A 23,745-nucleotide genomic window follows, 5' to 3' on the forward strand; every position below is an offset into this window, starting at 1 on the left:
CCAGTGTGTAGTTTGCACACAGATCACAAATTAGTAATGTTATATACACTGTATTTACTAGAAATAATATCATATAATAATCAAATGCAATCAATTTCACGTGGTGCATCACAATGGAACAGCAATACTAATTTACTTCACAAGATTTTGCATATTTCTTCATTTTGTGGGCAAATGATGCGAAGCAAGATGTTTTATGAATATATTTTAGAGTTTGGATTTTGATCTGCGAGCATGGTGGGGGTGGGATTTCATAATTAGGCCATTTGCACTCCTAAGGCTATGCTTATAGTTTTAAAAACCAGCATGTGTTTGTATTTTTCTAAGGTGGTAAGTGGAGATTAGTTTGCATTACAAGAGTCTTACCAGCTGACAAAGTAAAGATTGAAGTAAGCTTCCTATCAGTTATAAGAATTGGGATTTTTTTTGCAAACTGAAAATACCCAAAGCCTGGAAAACTTTGGCTTGTCAGTTTGCAGAAGTCCTGGTTGAAGTTAGATTTATGAAACAGTTTCACCAAGAGAAAGGAATTAGTTCAAAGTTAGGAAATAGTCTACATCGATTTAAGCATTTTAGTTGACATTTTCAGACCAGAAGTGTTTACTGAGAACCCTGAAGGGCGTTTGAAGCTTACAAGGTCTAAACTCAGTTTTATGAGTACTCGAGGAAGAGGCCATCAAACTCTCAAAAGAAATAGCTAAGTTAAACCTGTAGATGCAATACAGAAAGAAATTTTCTTGTGTTTGAATATTGTAATGTTATGTTGCCGGTTTTGATCAGATTGCAAGTTACTGTGTTTTGCAATTTTTCAAATTGTCAAACTTGAATAGCTTCGTTTATTCTACTTTACTTTTTCTTTTGGAGAATAAACTTCTATTTTAATGTTAAAACCAAATTTGCAGCACTCCACGATTGTGCTTCAAAGACTACCTCACTAAAATAATACAAAACAGGACTGGTCAAGCCAATTTCAGTCTGGGATCTGAATTGCTGCAAATAGCAATCAACCTCAGATCATAATGATGTGGAGAAATCAAAGGGGCCCATCCCTGGGCTACTTCAACACTACTTTCTTGCCCCAGTAAGGGAGAGTTATTCATTAGCCCTGCTTCAGACAGATGAAAGCACAATATGAATCAATACTTGAAAAATAATCAATCCACACACTATTAAACATAGACAAATATTAAAAAGCCTTTCACTTTACTGAACACAAATTCTGAATTTCCTGAATTCCAGAAATTTACTCACTCTAATCCGCTTGAGCCAGTCAATTTCGTTGTTGAGCAGAACTTCTGCATTGGGCAGGTTAATGTTACTGTTGTATGCATAATTAAGAAGATGCCTCAACAGTGTGAAGTAGTCTGCTGAATGCTTTGCTCTCTCTCTTGCAGTACTCTGATGACATGAAAACAATAACTCAACTGAATGTAGTCAAATACATTAAAAGGGCTGAATGAAAATCAAAATGTTAACTATTTAGAATGCTTTGATTTTGCAGAATATTCAATCAATAGATTACTCAGTAATGTTCATCACCAGGAGTTTAAACTTTGATATTAAATCCAGTGGTCTCTCAGTGCTCTCAAAAGCTTTGAAAGATTACTTACTGCCAGCACTGTGAAGAGTAGAGTAATGAAGAAAAGCAGAGGTCGATGTCCCATACAGCATCTGGTAGCCATCAAGAAGAACTGCTCTTGGGCCATTTGTCTAACTAATCTGTAGGGAAGAATAAAACTTTCCAGTGAATGCCCATCACAATTGCATGCTTTGAAGTTAATTCAATATAAGAAATGGACATTTTACTGTTCAGTTTTCATTTTCCTCAGATTAAGTACGACTTTGCACCATGTGGAAGTTACCACAGTCAGTGTTCCCAGATCTCTGTGTAGCTACTTAAGAATTGCACTGGCATAAGGCTTTTCATATCCTCACACCTCAAAGTGCTTCATCGTTATTAGTCAATATGAAGTGTAGTTCTGGTTTTGTAACCAACTTGATCAATTTGCACTAGTGACCACAACCAAGACCAGTGAGTAGTTCATGGATTTTGTTTAGGTTGAGATGAGGGGGAACAGTTGGCTACAAAACTGAGAAGCCCCTATTCTTAACTGAAAAACGTTACAGGATCCTTTATAAAATTTAAAAAATAAAGTGGAGTAAATTTTAATATTTTATTGACAAGATGAAGTTTAAAACAGCAATTATACAAATAGTTAAAATCCCATGGATAATCATAATATAACAAACTGTCAACACAAAACATAAAATGGATTTCCAGAAGACAGAGGGTGTACAATAACCATAACTTAACATGATAATAACTATAACTTAACAGGAGTGGGTGGCACAGTGGTTAGCACTGCTGCCTCACAGTGCCAGAGACCCGGGTTCAATTCCCGCCTCAGGCGACCGACTGTGTGCAGTTTGCACGTTCTCCCCATGTCTGCGTGGGTTTCCTCCGGGTGCTCCGGTTTCCTCCCACAGATGTGCAGGTCAGGTGAATTGGCCATGCTAAATTGCCCAGAGTGTTAGGTAAGGGGTAAATGTAGGGGTATGGGTGGGTTACGCTTCGGCAGGTCGGTGTGGACTTGTTGGGCTGAAGGGCCTATTTCCACAGTGTAATGTAATCTAATCCAATCTAATGAAACAAAAAAAATCTGCCTCCAAATTTATTTTTAAATAGCATGAAGGAGATAAGCACATTATTTCAAAACATTTCTACACAGTGACATTGATGGGGTTTTCAACAACATGCCCTGAGGAGCAGATCATTAACAATAGATGGATTTCCATATTTAATGCATGTGCATTTTTGCCCAAAAGTTGCTCTAAATTTACAGTTCTAATGTTGACAATTTCTAAGCCACAGTAATTGCAAACCTCAGACTATTAAATTTATAACCTCAACTCATACATGTTTGCTACTACTGACCACAGGAGAAACCGATATGAATGTACATCAATATAAAGATGCGACTTAGAGGCACAGCATTCTTATACTTAGGATGAACAGTTCAGCAAAGGGTCAGCAATCATTCAAGTCTGATAGGTTCACAACAAAATCTTCCCTCAGCCTTTTCTATCAGTAAACTCTGAGGAACAGAAAAACGTAATGTTCTCAGTTGATAAGAAAGACAGGCAAGTCATTCTGCCCACAGCGTCTTCTCTGCTATTCATTAATATCATAACTGATTCAATTGTGGCCTTAAAATAGTGGTAGAGCAAAGTGTTACTAAGAGAAAGTGAGGACTGCAGATGCTGGAGACCAGAGTTGAAAAATGTGGTGCTGGAAAAACACAGCAGCCCAGACAGCATCCGAGGAGCAGGAGAATCGACGTTTCGGGCATAAGCCCTTCCTGAAGATGGCTGACGACTCCTTCTATTTCTAGTTAAGTAACTCCACTTTCCTGTCCTACCCCCAAACACTCCTTTCAATCAAAAAATCTGTCATTATCCTAGGCTTAAGTAATACAGTCATCCAGCCTCCACTGCACATTCTTTCCACAGGGAGGAAAGGACAATGACCCAAAGTGTTGGCCCAAGGGGGTGACAGTCACACAATGACACTATCACTGGACTGGCAACTTAAAATCTCCTCAGGCTAATATCTGGAGACAGTGAGATCAAATCTGTAAGTTCTGGAGCACAAGCCTTCAGGACTATTGCCACAATCTAAGGAAAAGGAAGGAAACTGGACAGACAGCCCAACACCGGAAACAATGTAATCTAACTTGTCAACTTTACAAAATCCCAGCAAGCATATGAGGCTTGAATCAAAACTGGGAGACCAAATCAGACCAGTTGAGTAGTTCCCTGACACGGTCAGGTATGATTATGACCAGACACTATCACTATCCCTAGTGTTATGAAGCTCCCCCCACCCAAATAACTAAAACAAAAACACCCAGAGGGGCTCGGCTCCCAATCTGTTAAAAGTGAGAAAAGTGGTATAACCTACCTCTCAACAATCCCCCCCCCTCCAAAATCTGTTTATCAAGGAGTGGGTAAATTAAATGAAATATTTTCACTCACTCTATAATGACAAGTTTATCAAACACCAACAGTTGACAAATTAACAGACACACTAACAAACCAAACAATTCCCCTCTAACAACTAATTATTCCCAAATAAAAAAAATTCTAATGGTATGTTGTTTCAATAAAATACAAGTCTGACATATAAAAATACAATAAAAACAGTCTCAAAATGACAGCTAGGTTGTGTCATCCAGATCTTGGTGTTATCTCAGTTGATGTTCTTTCAGGTACGCTCTTCTCTGCTGAATTCTGGACAGGAATATTAACTAAGAGTGTCGCTGCATCTTCAGTCAGATAACGGTTGCTCAGAGAGCTAATCTCTTCAGATGGCAGGTTGCTCTCCGCCACTTTCAAATGCAATGTTCTTTTGAGAATATGTACACAGTATGGGCCGGTAGTGGAAGAACAAAGTTTTGAATTTTGTGAAACAAGAGGTTCACCTAAGCATGACTCAGATCAGATAGGAACTTGCAGTTAATAATGGAGTGCGAGAGACAAGGGTAATGGGTTAACAAGGTGGAAAAGCATTAATTGTGTATAGCCATTTAACAAGATGAGGTAGCATTCAGTATGTAAAGTCAGTTAACAAGGTGAAAAGCCTTCATTAGGTAAAGCCAGTTATTGATTGTGTAACAGATGGCTTAATCTTTACTACTGACACTCGCTGATTGTAACGGTCACCCAATCAATATGTATGTTGCCTTGTCTGGATTGTCCTCCCTGTCAAAATGACTATATAGTTCATTCAGAAACTGTTGTTCGAGAGAAGACCAAGAACTCATGTCTTTGTGCTCACAGGCGATCATTCTCTCTCCCTCCAGGGCCTGGAATATAGGTGAAGGAGGTAAAACTAAACTACGTCTGAGCGTTTTGCTTCAACTGAGGGAGGAAACAGGACCCTATTAATGTCTTTACAACTGGACTGGTTTTAGGTTGTCAAAATCATAAGATTTAAATTCAATTGATCCTTAGTCTCCAACTGCCTGGTTTAAGCTAATTGGCTAAATAAATAAATCTGTTGTTTTGGTAAAAATACTGCTTTGCCTGCTAACAGTGTAGCCTTTTGATACAGATGTTTCAATTTGAGCGTCAACTGGCAAACTGCTGCCCAGAGAGACACATTTTCAAATCACGAAGCATAGAAAAAAATATATCTTTTAAAAATACAATGCATCCTTCCCCCTGATCATTTTACAAATACCAAATTCTAAAATCCTGTCTTCAAATCCATAAATACTCTACGTCCAAATATTTTAGTGTGTCGGAGCCTAAGGGTTGACCTTATACAGGTTTGTACAATCCTATGGGGCATGGATGGTATAAATAGACAAAGTCTTTTTCTTGAGATAGGGGAAGTCTGGAACTAGAGGGCATAGGTTTAGGGTGAGAGGGGAAAGATATATTAAAATAAAAAGAGGCCTAAGGGGCAATTTTTTCACACAGAGGGGTGGCACTTGCCAGGGGAAGTGGACGGGTCTGGCACAATTACAACATTTAAAAGGCATCTGGATGGATACCTGAATAGGGGGTGTTTAGAGGAATATGGCCATGTACTGGCAAATGGAATTAGATTACAATATCCGGTTGACATGGACGATTTGGACCAAAGGGTCTTTTTCTGTGCTGTACATTTCTATGACTAATTGCAAACCATATGTCACAACCTTCACTGTCCATGACCATATCAGTAGGAGTGACCACTTCACATCCCCCATGGAGACAGTCCTGTGTTCACACAGAGGTAACCCTCCACTGTATTGTGCGGTACTACCTATGCTAAATGGGACAGACTTCAAATGGATTTAACAACTCAAAATTGGCCATCCATGAGGCAATAGGTGCCATCAGCAGAACTGTCTTCAATCACAATCTGTAACCTCATAGCCCAGCACATAGGAATGGCATTAATATTAAGTCCAAACAGCAAGACTAAATATATCTACACCTTTTAACCAGAATATTCCAGCAGATGATCCAGAGGAGGAGTAGGTTTTCTTGCCTCTGCTTTGCTCATGACATACTACGTTGCCCAGTGACTATTTAACCTCTTTTAGGCTCAGATGTACAGCATGGAAACAGATCCTTTAGTCCAACTCATCCATGCTGACCAGACATTCTAAATTAATCTAGCCCTGTGACAATTCTGTCACTTTAACAAGGTTATTTTGTCCTTGTTCTTCTTAAAAAAGCAAGTTTGTAAAGGTAGAGGTGCCAAGGGCTCTAGGAAGAGCCTAGTTTAAACAATGGCAAGGGAGAGGCTAGTTCTCCCAGCTCAGGTTTTTCCTCATTTGGCTTAGCTGTTGCAGTTACAAGATGCTAGAGTCCAGGAGGTTGCAAGCTCCAGCAAATGATTCCTGAAGAACTTTCTTTCTGAAATCTCTTTGGATGTTGTCCCCTTCTGCCTGTAAGAACCAGTTTCAATTTACCTTTTTGCCAAGGGGTGTGTTTACTGGACATTACTGGATTGGAACAGTTCTTTACTTAAGTGCTGTATCAGGTCGCTTAAGTTTTCCAATAGTTAAGTTATTCTAAATTCCATTTTCTTTTGTTCTTGTTTGAATTGGTGGGTTTAAAAAAAAATTGTTTTGTTTATAGCTGAGTGGTTTGACCAGCTGCATCACACCTGGAATATTCACTTCACATTTGCCTTTAAAATATGAACATTTAAAAAATATTATTTAAATGGTGAAATAAGTGCAGAAAGCTACAGAAGAGGATTTTGGGAGCCCTCACCCATGAATCACAAAGAGCTAGCATCTAAGTTCAGTAAGTAATAGGCAAGGTAAGTGGAATGCTGACCTTTATTTCAAAAGGAATATATCATAAAAATCAGGTTCTCTCAAACTAAACAAAGTACTAGCCAGCTAACAGTTTTGGGCCACTTATCAAATGAATGATATATTGGCATAGGAAATTAGTCCAGAGAAGGTTCTCTTGTCTGGTTGCAGGTCTGAAAGAACAATCTTAAGAGAAGATGAATAGAAGATTTGGCCTGTATTTGTTGGTATGTTAAAGTACGAGGGGTGACCTTATTGAAACATACAAAAATCTTAGAGGACTTGATTCGATAGATGCTGAGAAGTTAATCCCCCTTGCAGGACAGTGTTGGACCAGTGGACATCATTGCACGCTAACAGGTTGCACATTTAAGGTAGAAATGAGGAGGAATTTCTTCTGTCAGAGTTGATATTCTGTCAAATTCTTTAACAGAGTAGCAGAATCAAAGGTTATGGGGACAAGGCAGAAAAGTGGAGTTGAGGATTATCGGATCATCGGATCAGCCATGATTGTGCTGAATGGTGAAGTAGATTAGTTAGACTGAATGGCCGAATTCTGCTCCTCTGCATGGTCTTGTGGAATCCAATCTAGCCAATTAACTGCCCTATCAGTCTACATTCAATCCTCAAGATGAAAAATGTCGTTGACTGCAATCTCAAGCGACAAAGGAATAAATTGAGATTCAGTCTGGGTTCTGCCAGAGTCAGTCAATCCTTCGTGACCTCATTACAACCTTGTTCCAAAAATGGACAAAAGAGGTGGCCAGTGTGACTGCCCACGACATCAAGACAGCATTCAACTGAATATGACAGCAAATGGAAAAACTCTCCACTGTCTGGAGTTGCTCATAGCAAAGGAATATGGCTCTGGTTGTTAGAGGTCAATCTCAGTCCTAAAACATCACGCAAGAATTGATCAGAGTATTATCCTAGATCTAGCATCTTCAATTGCTCCCTCTATCTTAAAAGCAATGAGCTCCCTCTATCTTAAAAACAGAAGTGAGGTTTGCCGATGATTATATTATGTTGAGCATCATTTACGATTCTTCAGACACGAATGAAGTGTGCGCCAATATGCTGCAAGACCTGGACTACATAGAGGTTGAAAAGTGGCAAGTAACAATAACCAATGCCAAAAAGGAAGATTATAACTATTGCCCCTGACATTGGAAGTCAATACAGTGCAAATTCCCCACTATTAACATTCAGGAAGTCTACAACTGACAAACTGTGATGCAAGGTGTCTGCTTTATATGGAGTATTTATTTAGATTTAGTGCATTGTTTGGGGGGGGGGGGGGGCGAGAATTAGGTCTGTGCATTTCACAGGGAGTGGATTGTACTCTTACAGGTAGATTGTAAGGAATTTACATTCCCATCCCTTGCCAGAGTTATTTGCGTGGCCATTTCCTAGTTATTCAAAATAAAAGAATTGCATCACCCTATTCAAAATTAGTAAGAGCATTGCAGTTGGAATTTTGACTACTCCCTGTAGTGTTAAAAGACAATTCACAACAGATTTGACCATTAAGGGATGATTTCCATTATATTGTTTCTGGAAATGTAGTAATCACTACATTGTCGCTTGAGTGGCATGTGACTGTGGGGGATGACTGGAGGTTGTCTTGGGGGCATTACTGATTGTTATGTTAAGATTTTGTATAAAGGAAGGACTGCTTTTCTTTGTTCAGAGAGAGAGAGAGAGAGAGAGAGAGAGAGAGAGAGAGAGAGAGAGAGAGAGAGAGAGAGATCTTTGACACTGCTCTGCAAGCCCCGCAAAGACTGTTAAAGGGTTTCTCCAGAAAACTTGTTCTATATTGTACTTAATAAAATTTTGGTTGTTCACAGAAGTTGGCATGTTGCATTTGCATCAAGTGTGTAAGAATCTCAAGAAAAAGAACCTAACAAATCAACCACTGTGAACGTTAACTCCCTTCACCTCCAAAGCAGCATATACCATCTATAAGATGCACTTCAACTCCTCAAAATCTCCTCTGACAGTACCTACCAAACCCATCACCTGTGTCACCTCCAAGGATAAGGACACTGATGCATGGGAACACAATCATCTGCATGCTCCAAGTCACATATCATATGACTTGGGACGATAGTAACAATGAAGGAACATTTGAGAACTCCCCTTTAACAGCACTGTGGGATATCTATACCACAGGCTGCAGCAGTTCAAGGCAGCAGCATCAGCTTCAGAGCAACTGAGAATCAGCAATAAATGATAAACCCTTACTATGAGGTGATGAATTAGTCCTGCTTCATCACACATTAGTTCTAAAATAGCCTGTTATATAACCATATTTGAAGCAACAATCCCAAAGGCATTCTCTGATCTCAGCCTACATACCACTTCTGCAGATTTTATTTGAATTACTTGAAGATTACCGCAGATTAACGCAGGTTACCTCAGTTTGCAATGGGATCTTAGTCAGGTGGGGCAATGGGCTGAGGAGTGGCAGATGGAGTTAATTTAGGTAAATGCGAGGTGCTGCATTTTGAGAAAGCAAATCTTAGCAGGACTTATACACTCAGTGGTAAGGTCCTAGGGAGTGTTGCTGAACGAAGACCTTGGAGTGCAGGTTCATAGCTCCTTGAAAGTGGAGTCACAAGTAGATAGGATAGTGAAGGCGGCATTTGGTAGTTATAGGGAGAGGTTGAATAGGTTGGAGCTGTTTTCCCTGGAGCATCGGTGGCTGAGGGGTGACCTTATAGAGGTTTATACAATCATGAGGGGCAAAGATAAGATAAATAGACCAAGTCTTTTCCTTGAGGTGGGCGATTCCGGAACTAGAGGGCATATATTTTGGGTGAGAGGGGAAAGATATAAAAGACCAAAGGGACAACAATTTCACGCAGAGGGTGATACGTGTATGGAATGAGCTGCCAGAGGAAGTGGTGGAGGCTAGTACAATTGCAACATTTAAAAGGCATCTGGATGAGTATATGACTAGGAAGGGTTTGGAGGGATATGGGCCAGGTGCTGGCAGGTGGATCTAGATTGGGTTGGGATATCTGGTCAGCGTGGACAAGTTGGACCGAAGGGTCTGTTTCCGTGCTGTACATCTCTATGACTATTAAAAAACTCAAATCTGTCTTGCAAATAATCCGTGAGTTATTTCTATGTTTATAATCTGTCCCACTGTATGATAACTATTGAGAGGTCTAATGACCACTTTCACTGGTGACGCGTTATCTTTCATAATCACGTGGATTCTACATTTTGAACCAAGATAATTTCTCACAATTGGGCTGAACTTATCCTTGATCAACAGAGCCTCCCCAATCCCTTTTCCTTGCAGAATTTCCAGAACCTTACTACCTGTGCATATTCAAGTCCAAGTCATGAACACTTTGCATACATGGATCTATAATGGCCATAATATACACCCATTTGTTATTAATTCCTGCATCATTTTTCAAATAATCTTAGCTTTCAGCCTTACAATTAGCTTGCACTACTCTCTTGTTCTTTGTCGATCAATTTCGAAACTTTTTTCATATGAACCTTCCTTCATTATTAAATTTGATGTGTTCGCCACAGCCAGAGTTAGGTGACCTGCCAGTATACTAATTTCAGTATGGTTCAGGTGTAGGTCATTCTGAGGGTACAGTTTCCTCTTCGCTGAGTTCTGATACCAGTGTCCCTTGAATTGAAGCCTATTTCTGCCACACCATTATTGGGGCAACACATTAAACAGCATATATATCTGGCATGATCTTCAAATTTAGTGACCTCAACTTATCAGATTTTAGAATGGCACACAATCCTCCATAAATCATAATGGTCAGCTTATAGATCCAAGATACTACATTCAGTGAGAAACTGAATAATAAACAAAACATTTAAAATCAAAGATAGATGTTTCATAGTTAAAAAGTTTCTACACTGTCCTCTTGTATTTCTGTGTGGCAATTTAAGGAGACAAGAAGCTTCCAATTTCTATCACTGATGCAGTTAAAAGAACAGATATCAAGTATGATACAGAAACATTCTTGTTAAGTGACTCTATTATGAATTTCCCCGTTTGAATAGAACAGATTCACTTCACTATAGTCCATGAGGGAAAACTTCCAGTAAGCTTTGATGCTGCTTGAAGTGATTTATAGCACAGTGGTTAGCACTGCTGTCTCACAGCGCCTGAGACCCGGGTTCAGTTCCCGCCTCAGGCGACTGCGTGGAGTTTGCATGTTCTCCCCGTGTCTGCGTGGGTTTCCTCCGGGTGCTCCGGTTTCCTCCCACTGTCCAAAGATGTGCAGGTCAGGTGAATTGGCCTTGCTAAATTGCCCGTAGTGTTAGGTAAGGGGTAAATGTAGGGGTATGGGTGGGTTGCGCTTCGGCGGGTCGGTGTGGACTTGTTGGGCCGAAGGGCCTGTTTCCACACTGTAATGTAATCTAATCTAATAACAAAGCAACTTATGAATGGACCAGTGTGCAATCAAAAACATTACTTACTTGCTGTGACAATGCAGTAGCAAATCTATTATGAAGGTCTGCCATGCTTTTTCTTTACTAAGTGTATCAAGCGCCGTTGGAACCAGTGCAAAGCACAACGTCATCACTTCCAGTGCTTCACAGCAAACATGCTCATCTTCAGAATCTGGTTCATTTCCTGCATTAGTCTTCAGTTAAAATGACAGAAAAATGCAATTTAAGGCTGGAGCCCAAGCAGATTTTGACAATTTCCAACTTTCATATTCAAAACCAAAATTCAAAGACAAAGTAAATGGTTTCCCCTTATTCGATGAACTTTGAAGTAGGCAATTTAGCCCATTAAACCTACTTTGAACCATTATTTAAAAAAATGAATAACCTGTGACATTTATTTGACTTTGTTGTGCAGCCCAACACCCTTTGACTCCACAAGGGTTTAAGAATCTATTTGATGCTAAAAACATGCAATTACTCCATTCCATAGAGAATTCCACGTACTAATAGCGCTTAGACAAAAAGGCTTCCCTCCCTACCGCTTATTTTAAATCTGCAGAGGTGGAGACAGCAGAAATGAAGAAATATTGAGCATTAATAAAACATCTTATTGAGTCTTACTTCCTTTCGATTGCAATGGAATACATTAAGTGCATAATTCTGCAGAATATTTTTCTTGCTCTTCGGTGTTAAAAATCAACAATCTTAAGTACATTAGTTAAAACAAATTTAAATACAATGATTTAATCATTTTAGCCAACATACGTCAGACTCAGCCAACTGCACCACAAAGACAAAACCAAAGATGTTTTAACATAAAAAGTAAACCACTCTTGATACGTCAGCCTACTGTGTTGAAAAACCCAAGTAGTGGCAAACTGGGATGCTTTTGGGCAGTTCTTAAGAGTTCAAGATGTCAAAATCATGCTCCCAGATAATTTTGTCATGTATATATGTTATAAATGGTTGGAATAATGATTTGCAAGAAGTCTAAATTACGTGCATATACACAGGAACTCATCCTAAGGACTGGTGTGCATAGGCATCGAGTATGTGCACCTCATTTGAGGTTGTGCATATACCTAGCCACAATGTGAATCAGATTTTCTTTCCACCATCTTTTGCTTGGAGGGGGCTTGGAACTCTCATTTAGTGCAATGTTCGAGAGATCCAATATCACAAAATGGTCGTTTTAAAAGCAGCACAGGAACAGAGATCTGCAGATGTACTGAAACAAATTTCTGAAGGTGACAGGGTTGTATGGAAGGCTGCTATTGCCTCCCTGAATAGATAGGAGTACAAATGCGAAGTTATGCTAAACATTTAGAACCTCCAATTAGCTTTATGATGAGGTACAGTGATTACTCATGTGGATGCCCAGGCCTTGCAGCCGTTTGAGAATGAGGCTGGGGAAATAATAATGGGGAGCCTGGAAATGGCACAGAAGTTGAATAATACTTTTTATCTGTTCTTCATGTAAGGGACACAAACAGTACTCCAATCATTCTAAATAAGATGGGGAGTAGATGGGGATGGAGAAACGAGAAATGAAGGAAATAAACATTCACTAGAGAAAAAATATTAGGGAAACTTATGCAGCCTAAGGCCATGGGCGTGATGGATTTCAGGATCCTAAGATTTTAAAGACAGTAGCTACAGACATAGTGGATGCACTAGTAGTAAACTTCCAAACGCCGGTAGATTCTGGAAAAGATGCCAGAGGATTGGAAGAGATGTCAATCTAACTTCTTTATGTAAAAAAAGATGATAAACAAATAGGCCATTTAGCTCAACTACTGTTGTTAGCAAAATGCTAGAGTCTATAATAAAGGATGTAACAGCCAAGCATTTAGAAATCCATAATATAATCAAGCAGAGGCAGCATGGCCCATGAATGGGAAATCATACATGACAAATTTACTATTAGAAGGTATCAATGTGAGTAGATAGAGGGGAAAATCTGTAGATGTAGTATATTTGAATATTCAAAAAAGCATTTCATAAGTACTTCACACAATACTTAAGATGAACCAAGGTGTTGGAACAATATATTAACATGGTTAGAGGACTGACTAACTAACAGAAAACAATTTTTAAAAAACTGCAGATGATGGAAATACAAAACAAAAACAAGTTGCTGGGGGATACTTAGCAGGTCTAGCAGCATCAATGGAGAGAAAGCAGAGTTAACATTTTACATTCAGTTACCCTTGCTTTGAAGTTCTGTTACAAAAATTGTAACAGCAGTGTGTTTTTGGTTAAAGGAGTCAATTCCAAATTAGCAACCTATAAACAGTGGTGTGCCACAGGGATCAGAACGGAGTTCTGAATTATTTACATATATTGATGACATGGAGGAGAGATGTTATGACGCAAGTTTGCAGCTGACAAAAGTAGAGGGAGAAGTCAAGTAGCAAAGATAACACAAGCAGTCTATAGAGGGATATACAGGTGAAGCAAGTGAGCAAAAACCTGGCAGATGAAATATAATATGGGAAAATAAGGTTATGCATTTTGACAGGAAGAAAGTTTGGATTATTATTTACATGGGGGGAAAAAAAAGAAAGAGTACAGAAAGCTGCAGCAGAGAGAGATTTGCAAGTCCTCATACATAAGCCATACAGGATTAGTATCCTAGTTCAAGGGTAGTAGAGAACCCAAATGGAATGCTGGTCTTTATTTCCAAAAGAATAAAGTATAAAACTCAGGGAGAACTTCCTAAAACTCTACAAGGCACTGGTCTGACCTCAATACTGTGAGCAGTTTTGGTCTCCTTATCAAAAAAGTATGATAACATTGAAAGCAGTTGAGAGAAGGTTAATGAGGTTGATCCAAGGTATGGAGGGATTTTATGAGGAGAGGTTCCGTATTTTTAAACTGCAATGAAAGCAGGCCTAAATAACAGAGAGGCGACCTTACTGTAACATATACGATCCTGAGGTGGCTTGACAGCGCGGGTTAGGAAAGGTTGCTTCTCCTTGTGGGAGAATCTAGAACAGAGGGTACATTCTCAGTGAGGAGTCACTCACTTCAGACATGAGTTTTTTTTCCCCTCCTTTCAGGGTGGTAAATCTAAGGCATTCCTCACTGCAGAGGGCTGTTGAGGATGGGAGCAACAAGTACATGCAAGGCGGAGATAGACAGATTTTTAATCATTAAGGAAATTAAGGGTTTAGAGAAAAGGCAGGAAAATGGATTATCAACTGGGATTTCATTGAATGGCAGAACAGACTCAAATGGGCTGAATGACCTACAATACAGTAAGACTTGGGAGCAGAAGAAAGATATGAAGAACAGTAACAATGATGGGAAGATGTCAAGGCCTGGATGATGAGGAAAATATCCTACAGCACGGAGACAGCTGGTCCATGTGGACCAAAATGTCCATCCACTCTAAATCCATTATCCTGCATGTGGCCTATGCCCTTTTATCCATGCGTTGGTCCAAATGTGAGACAAATATTGTTAATGTGCCTGCCTCAAACACTTCAGCTGGCAGCTCATTCCATGTGCATACCAGCTCCTGTGTAAAAAATGAAAAATCAACAGGAATAATGGTGAAATGCTTCAGTTCCATGGGGAGACTGGAGGAAATTTGGACTGTTCTACGTAAAAAAGAATCAAGAGGACATTATCTTCCTATGAACATGCATTGCATTACTTGATATTTTTCACAAAAATTGGAACGGGTATTCTCCTAGTGAGACACTCCACTTGGACTCTGAATTAACTTGTACTCATCTGAAACCTTGCTGCAAATACTTTAACTCTAGTTTTATTTGCTCATTGATGAATGTACCCTCATCCATAATGGATACCATTCCAGCAATTTCTTAAAACTTATTTTCTCATGTTGAAATTCCTCCATCCATCAGCCTTTCCTCTCTGGTTGCTGATATGTTCCTTTGAAGGATAACAACCCACCAACAATTCATGCAATATGACCACGTCTGCTGCAGTTAGAGATCCCCACAAAGCATAGCTTAATGGAATCATTGTCAGGCAAGCTGCAAAACTCATGCCAATAACGATTTCCTAAGATAGATCTTTCGACATTTGGCAGAGTAAATTGTACCTTCCAGAAAAACTATTCCGTATATCACCCTTCAATGCAGCACAGAACAGAATTGAAATTTCAGCGGAGATTGTGAGAAATTTTAGTGCCAAGCTAGCACTCAAACTCAAGTCATGGTGAAAATATCACAAGTTGAACGAAGTGGAGAATTAAGAACTCTTCCAGGCAATGATTACTTCAGGTGGACAATTTTTTATCCGAAAAGCTCCAAATTCCAAAGTTTTTTTCTCATTAAAAAGGTTGTTTGGCATGCAAACAGTGAACCCAAGTCAACACCCACTCGGTATATCACTCAAATGTGACATATGGGACGTGGCCCAGCACTGGCAGGCCTCAATTCTCTCTTTACTGAGTGAGTCTGCTCCTCTGGTAGGATTTTAAAAAATTTCCCCAAACTGTCACTTGTCTGAAATTCGAAAAATTCTGAATTCCGAAAACCAGCTGGTCCCGAGCATTTCGGATAAAGAATTGTGCACCTATATTTGGAATTTCTGGCTGTCGTGACCATCATCTCTCCTGCAGATTCTTCCTGCTTAGTTTGAACAATCTTGTATGTTTTTCTACACTTATACAGTTGGTCAAATAGAAAACTATTGACTTTTCTTAATTTGAAATCTATGCATAATTTTGTTCTGTATTATTTATAAAACCAGCACATTGAATCAAATCATACATATTTACCATTAGCTCAAATAGACCAGTGAGTTGACCAACCAAATGCACAATGTGACATAACGGTCTTGGTATTCAAGTTCAACTTTACCAATGCACACAAACATTCAATAAATTGACATGTTTAAGCAGATGCAATTTCACTGAGATTAATATTAAAGTCAAATGCACACTTTCTGTCAAACGCCGCAAGGATGATTTCTTCGGAGCTCTTGCAATTACATCACAAACCTCAGGAGAAAAAACTTTATGCCTCAAATACGATCACAAGTTACAATACTAAACCTAGAGAAGCTTTCAAGAACTTCACCCATAAATCAATCACCTTTGGCTTAGGATTGCGATATTTGAGATTGTGTTTAAAATTAAATTGAAAATAATGAACTTACTTTCTCATATATCTTGCTAATCTCTTCGCTTGAACTGAACACAAGCTGTATTGAACCACAGCCAGAGGCCCAGATAATCTTTTGTACTGCTCTAATAACACAAATGTCTGGGATGTATTTTGAAGCCTTGGAAAGAAAACAGTGTGATTAACTAAATTCTGAACAATGTTTGGATGACAAAATGCAACACTGAAATGGTTAGATTTTTTGATATAGCACTTAACTATTACAAACAAAGGAAACTTGTAGAAATTATCCAAGAATGCACAATTCCAAGTCTGCTTAATCCCCATAATATTCATGGTAAATATCTATGGGAAATTCAAAGTTTTATTATTTAAGATACTCAGCACCATGCAAGAGTACACGTATCCTGCTTAATTTAGCAACAAGTCTGTAAAAAGAACATTGAATAAAGATTCCAATTTAATGCTTTAGTTGGTGTAAGATTAGGCTCAAAAATGTTATCTCCAAAACAATTAATCAGTACTGATCAGGTTAAGGGTTAATTGGACATAGCTATAAGGAAAATACATGAAAAACAGACTTGGTGGAAAAAAGCCTGATTTGGCTGCCGATGACTTGTCTTGGAGTCCGGAACAGGCTGTTTTGTAGAGACATCTGGATTTGTTTGTGACCACCTGTCACAAACTTGGAAAGTACTCAGATGACAATACAGTACATAATATCAGGTTCTGAATGATAGTAAGACAGGAAACCTTTCACTACTGAACTGGGGTTTGATAGACTGGGACCATGGACTTTCACTATTAGACTGAGATTCGCAAATTGCTGTCGTGGAAACAGAGATGTCCAAGTGCCAGCTGTAACACAGGAGTCCCTGATCGGCAGAAGGCAGTGAGACTCACTTATGAAATATATCAAAAATAGCTTAAGCTGACATATTATTTATGTGTTTGCATATATGTAAATTAAACTAATAAATTTGCATCATATTAAAGCAAATGTGGCTTCTGGTATTTATTTTTATGAGATCTTCAAGAACCTGTTAGACACTTTTCCCCCCAAAACCACAATTCAGGATACACACGTGTTAAGAACCTTTTCCAACCGAATTTGGGTCAAGACTTGCCTAACGTTTTACAAATGACCGTTACACTTATATAGCACAGCATTCAATTTAGAAAACCTGGGAGCAAGATGCTTTCATCCACGACACCAGTCACAACATCAGGATTTCAAATGATACACAACCAAATTCAAAACATTTACACAATATCTTTACAAATAAAAGTTTCAGTTACTTTAAAAAAACTTAGCTGTATCTGATATTGACACATGGAGACTTTTGTGCTCTCATTGGCTTGATCACTACTTTTTGGAACGTTTTGCTGCATAACCGTACAAAAATAATTTTTCTCTCCGTCTGAACTAGGTTTACCACAAAGAATTTCATTCTTGCTTTGATGTCCAGTTCATAAGGATCCACCAACTTTTAATCACCAACAAGATCAGCGCTGGGTTGGAGATGCAGAACGTATCTAATATTAGATTCTACTTTTCAAGGATACCCTCAAATTTAGTATCCAAAAGCTTTGAGAAAAATGGGGAAGATGAAGATGAGAGTATCAGTTTGCAAGAATGGTGGGCTCAAGGGCAAGTTTTTTTTTTGGAGGAGAGCATGACAATGGCAGATTTCGATGAGGGCAAATAGTTTAAGAGAACATTTTTCTTCTCAGCTAACACAAAATAGAAATTTTCTCTTTAAACAGGAACGTAAGTTGGATTGTTAACAATTTGTTAGAAATAGAGTATTATAGACCAGACCAAACCCCTTCAAAAATATATTAAGAAGGTAGCCTAGACCTCAACTGTTTCGAATTTTTAAAGGCAAGTGTAAGGGACGCAATTCGATTGGTGAAACTACCAGGCTTGAAGCAAACAAAAACGAACAATTTTAATAACAGCAACTATTCCAAAATAGTAAAATCACAAACACACTCTTGGGGAAAAGGCAAATTCAGTTAAATTGATTAGCGCACATGCAATTCTCTAATCCAGGAGGGAAAGAACACAAAATTCTGGCAAAAAGAACTCAAGTGTTTTGCTGTATCAGGGAGAGATGTATAGCAACTTCCAAACCTCAACAGCTACTGAAAGTTAAATTCCATTCCTGGTTCTGTGGGAGCTTGACCCTACCCATTCATGCTGCTTCTATGGTTTCAACTTTTGAAAAACTCCAAGGCCTCACGAGTCGTCTACTTTCTTGCTTTGGAACAGACTACTCGGTACCTCTCCCTCAACGTTCCTTCATTTAAAAAACAGGACATAACACACCACTTAAAGCTACAGTATCATCACAAGGGTGGAGAGGGGGTCCTCACCAACAAGATGAGCTCAAAGACAATTAAGGGAAATACAAACAAAACTAGATGCTCATGGGATAAATATTGCAGACATGCCCTTGTTATTTCTTTTCCTCAACAAAGCAAAGTATATCACTTTCTTTTCATTGTAAAGGATGATGCTGATTAGCGTCTATCATTTAACATAAATGAATGATGGGTTAGATTTATTCAGAAACCAAATCTATTTATTTACTAGGGTCCAAAGGCTTGATGAATTAATAAAACCATTGAAGAAATCTGGCACTCTGATAAAACAGGAAAGCTTCGTAAGAACCAGTTTTGATCCATGGATGACAGCTCAAATGGAGAATTCAGAATCATAATTTATTAATTAAGTTAAAACTTGTTTATACTGGTGTTCATACTGGTATTTCTCAGTCTAATTATTCATGAGGAAAAGTAGCATTATGTTGCTGTGTTAACAGAAATAAATATCAATTTACTGAATGGATCGCATTTTCTATACGCTGAGATATGCAAAAGACTCACTTGGAATCTGACCTCGTATTGGCTAAGAGTGGTGTTTGGCAACATTGACAGTTTTGTGATCAGCATTACGTGGGTGGAAAATAATTCCTCACCTGGTTTGGAAAATGAAGCAATATCTGCACAGTATTCACAGAAAACTTATATACAATTAAATATAATGTTCATTTGATAATTTCTTTAAATCAATAGGAAACAAAGTAATAATAAGCAAGATTCTGGTCACACAATTTCAACATTTATAACCAACAAACCCTGAAGACAAACATACTAACCTCATCTGAAATCTGCTGTGCCAGACGAATGGCAACATTTCGCAACATACATTCTGAAGTAGGGTTCGGAATGTTATGCAGAGCATTCTGTAGAACTACAGCCTGACTATGAGTAGCATGATTTATCTGTTTAAAAATAAAGAGAGAGCCTGAACAAAATATGGAATAGGGACATCCTAATATCTTGAAATAATAAAGAAAAAACATTAATGCAAACTAATGATATAATCTATTGAGCATTCTGCCATCTATAGAACAAGAGTAAGTTAAATATGAGACATCAGGTTGACAACACAAATGAGAACCAGTGATTATAAAATTTTCAGAGGGCAAGCGAAAAAAGAAATAAGAGCAGCACCAAGGTCAAAATGCAGGAAGAGATTGAGAAGTCTTTTGTAGGCACCTGGATAAAACAAAGAACACAGCTCAGAAACAGGCCTTTCATCCCTGACCTACATCAATACATTTTGTCCTTCCATATTAAAACTGTCTTCATTTACAGGATCCATATCCCACTATTCCCTTCCTATTCATGTATTCATCCAGGTGCTTCTTGAATGCTGCTATTGTGTCTGCTTCCACCATCTCCTCTGGCAGTGTTTTGCAGGCAGTCACCACCCTTTGTGCAAAAAACTTTGCCTCAAACAGCTGGGTAAACCTTTTCTGTACCCTCTCCAAAGCATTCACATCCTTCTGGCTGTGTGGTCACCAGAACTGTACACAATATTCCAAGAGTAGCATAACTCTATAAAGCTGCAGCTTTGTCTATCCTTATACTCAATGCCCCTTCCAAGGAAGGCAAGCATGCCATAGGTCTGTTTTACCACCTTCAGTGATCTGTGGACCTGCACACCCAGATGTCTCAGCATATCAATATTCCTAAAGGTTCTGCCTTTCGCTGTATAATTTCCACCTGCGCTTGACCTCCCAAAATGTATCACCTCACATTTGTCTGGGTTAAACTCCATCTGCCATTTTTTTCCCATGCCTGCAACAGATCAATATCCTGCTGTATCCTCTGACAATCCTCCGCACCATCTGCAATCCCACCAATCTTTGTGTCACCCGCAAACTTAATTAGACCAGCTACGCGTGCATTCAAGTCATTTTTGCAGGTCACGAACAGAGGTCCCAGCACTGATCCCTGTGAAACACCATTAATCACAGTCTTCCATTCCGAAAAGCATCCTTCCACTGCTACCCTCTGTTGCCTATGACTAAGGCAGTTCTGTATTCATCTTGCCAGCTTACCCCTGATACCATGAGACTTCACCTTTTGCACCAGTCTGTGATGAGGGACCTTGTTAAAGACTTTATTGAAGTCCATGTAGACAACATCAACCGCGTTTCCCTCAATCATCTTTGTCACCTCCTCAAAAAAGCTCAATTAAGTTAGTGAGGTATGAGCTCCCCCGCACAAAACCATGCTGTTTATCTAATTGGTCCATTCATTTCTAAATGCTTATAGATCTTGAGAATCTTTTCCAATAATTTCCTACCACCACCAAGGGGCTCACAAGCCTGTAATTTTCTGGAATTATCCCGGTTACCCTTTTTAAAGTGAGACAGCATTAGCTCTTCTCCATCCTCTGTGACCTCACCTGTGGTCAAAGAGGATATGAAGACTTCTGTTAATAATAAAAAAAGGGAAACAAAGGATTAAGAATAACAGATTAAAATGGAAGCTTGGGACATGGAGAGAGCATGGCTAAAGTACCAAATAACTACTTGATATATGAGTGGCACAGTGGTTAGCATTGCTGCCTCGCAGCGCCAGAGACCCGGGTTCAATTCCCGCCTCAGGCGACTGACTGTGTGGAGTTTGCACGTTCTCCCCGTGTCTGCGTGGGTTTCCTCCGGGTGCTCCGGTTTCCTCCCACAGTCCAAAGATGTGCAGGTCAGGTGAATTGGCCATGCTAAATTGCCCGTAGTGTTAGCTAAGGGGTAAATGTAGGGGCATGGGTGGGTTGCGCTTCGGCGGGGTGGTGTGGACTTGTTGGGACGAAGGGCCTGTTTCCACAAAGTAATCTAATCTAATCTAATCAAAGCTGTGGTGAAAAAGGGGACAACCTAGGATTTGAATGGGTTAAAAATTGAAACAAAAAAATCTGAAAGGAATGGCTGCACGACAAGTTGATAAATCAAGATGACAGGATCAAATAAGATGGACTGAACACATGGTGGGAAATAAAGAACAGAAACTGTGAAACTGATAGCCATTATCTTCTAACCCTTGTTAGAAATATAAGTAGCACTCAGACTGGAAAAATGCCAAATACACAACCTGTTCAAAAGAATGATGCAAGGCTAAGCACAATGTTAGTTTGACCTCAGCATTTGGAAAACTTTCAGAATCCAGGAAAAAAAGTCATCGGACCCATGGAGACTAATGAAATAGTGACAATGAGATTTGTTAAAGGGAGATTGCATCTGATTTGATTTCAGTTTTTTGGTGAAGTAATCAGGGTTGCTGAAGATAATGAAGTTGAACAGGGTACATGGTTTCGCAAATGGTATTTAAAGTCGCGACAAAGTTGAATCCCATGGACGGAAAAATGGCAATAAGGATACTAATTTAGCTGAGTGATAGAAAACAAAGGTTAGCAGTAAACAGTTTGTTTTTGGACTGCAGGAAGATATATTGTGTCCACTGCTTTTCTTGATATATATTAATGATAGAGACTTGGGTGTGCAGGGCACAGAATGAAGATTTGCAGACGACAAACCTTGAAATTACTGTGAACTTGGATCAGAACACAGGTGTCAAGATAATACAGCCTGGTGGAATGGACAAACACAAGGTAAATGAAATTCGATGCAAAAAGCATAAAGTGGTACCTTTGTAAAGGAAGAATGAGAAACCGCAATTAAAAAAGTATCATGTACAATTCTAAAGATGGTGCACAGGGATCTGGAGATAGGCATGCATGAATTGTTGAAATTGGTTGGGCAAATTGAGAAAGCAGTCAATAAGGCATGCAAGATCCTGCTGCTTATAAACAAAGGCACAGTTTACATAAGCATGCAATTATGGTGAATCTTGATGAAACATTTGGTGGGCTTCAACTAAAAGTACCAAGTTCAGTTCACACTTGAGGAATAATATGAAGTGGGCACAAAAAGATTTGAGAATTAATGCACAGATAAACGATACTTCTGTTACAAGTCCGAACTGGTAAAGCTGATCACATTTTCCTTTAAGATAGTTAACAGCGGATTTGATGGAGGTATTCAAAATCATGTGGGAGATCTGGACAAAAGAAAGAGGAACAGCTCCCACTGTTGCAAGGGTAACAAGCCACTCACATCAAATAAAATCTTGCTACATAATGAACAGTTAGGATTTGGAATACCCCATTGTTAGATTCAGACTTTCAGTCATGACTGCAAAAAGGTAATTGGCTAATAACATGGATAAAAAGAATTACAGGCAAGACAGAGGAGAAGTCCGACAAACATGACAAGCCAAATGAATGCTTCCATAAACATTCTAGGATTCGAATGAAAAGAACTGTACACGTAAAATTAGATTAGAAAATAAAGTACAATCCATATCTTTAAAGTAATTCAGATGAGATCAAACTACCACACAATAATCATTAAACTTTCCCATTCTCAAAAAGATCACAACTTCAAACTGACTGGCTGCAGGTTTAATATATGCTTATTCACGAAATCAGCAATGAGACAACTCACACTGCTAACACCTCCCATGTCCTTAACATTAAGAAAATCTGGCTTTTTACACACAATATAACACAGTAGTTTATCAAGAATTCTGCATCATAAAAAGGATACATACTGGTGAAACAGTACTGGAACCTTCCACAACTGGCTGAAATGCTTCTGCCACAGCTCTAACATGACCATATCCAACTGCTGTGAGCAATAATTTGGCTATTTTTAATGCATTGAGATACGCAGCCCTTCGAGTCTCCATGTCTGCATTTAGCATAAAGTTATTCCTGGTTAGTATGCCAAGAACAAGGAATACACCTCCACTTTTCAAAAAGTTGTACTGGAAATCACTTGCATCTTCTCCCAAAGGTGCACTGGCAGGCATTAACAAAGCATACACCACCTGTAAGTGAAGAGAAGTATTTTTATATACAATTCAAATCCAAATTTCATTGCAGATAAGTATCAATATTTAGTTATCAGGCTCTAAATTTGAAACCTTATCGATAAGCCAGCTTTTATGCCCATCATGCCATGTCAAAAATG

The 23,745-nt window shown here is 38.9% G+C and overlaps 1 protein-coding gene across 3 annotated transcripts in view; it reads right to left on the reverse strand.

Moving 5' to 3' along the window:
- Positions 1 to 23,745, reverse strand: part of usp9 (ubiquitin specific peptidase 9) — a 275,343-nt gene that overhangs the window by 108,469 nt on the left and 143,129 nt on the right. For all 3 annotated transcript variants that reach the window (XM_087992832.1, XM_087992834.1, XM_087992833.1), the window contains 6 exons: positions 23,324 to 23,602; positions 19,522 to 19,647; positions 16,392 to 16,517; positions 11,283 to 11,449; positions 1,611 to 1,719; positions 1,252 to 1,398 (listed from right to left, as the gene is read on the reverse strand). In XM_087992832.1, coding sequence (XP_087848958.1) covers positions 1,252 to 1,398; positions 1,611 to 1,719; positions 11,283 to 11,449; positions 16,392 to 16,517; positions 19,522 to 19,647; positions 23,324 to 23,602 — 954 coding nt within the window. The remainder of the gene's footprint in view (positions 1 to 1,251; positions 1,399 to 1,610; positions 1,720 to 11,282; positions 11,450 to 16,391; positions 16,518 to 19,521; positions 19,648 to 23,323; positions 23,603 to 23,745) is intronic.

Source organism: Chiloscyllium plagiosum, unplaced genomic scaffold (assembly GCF_037043375.1).
Source record: "Chiloscyllium plagiosum isolate Xiang-an unplaced genomic scaffold, Cpla_swu_hap1 HiC_scaffold_12, whole genome shotgun sequence".
NCBI classification, from domain to species: Eukaryota; Metazoa; Chordata; class Chondrichthyes; order Orectolobiformes; family Hemiscylliidae; genus Chiloscyllium; species Chiloscyllium plagiosum.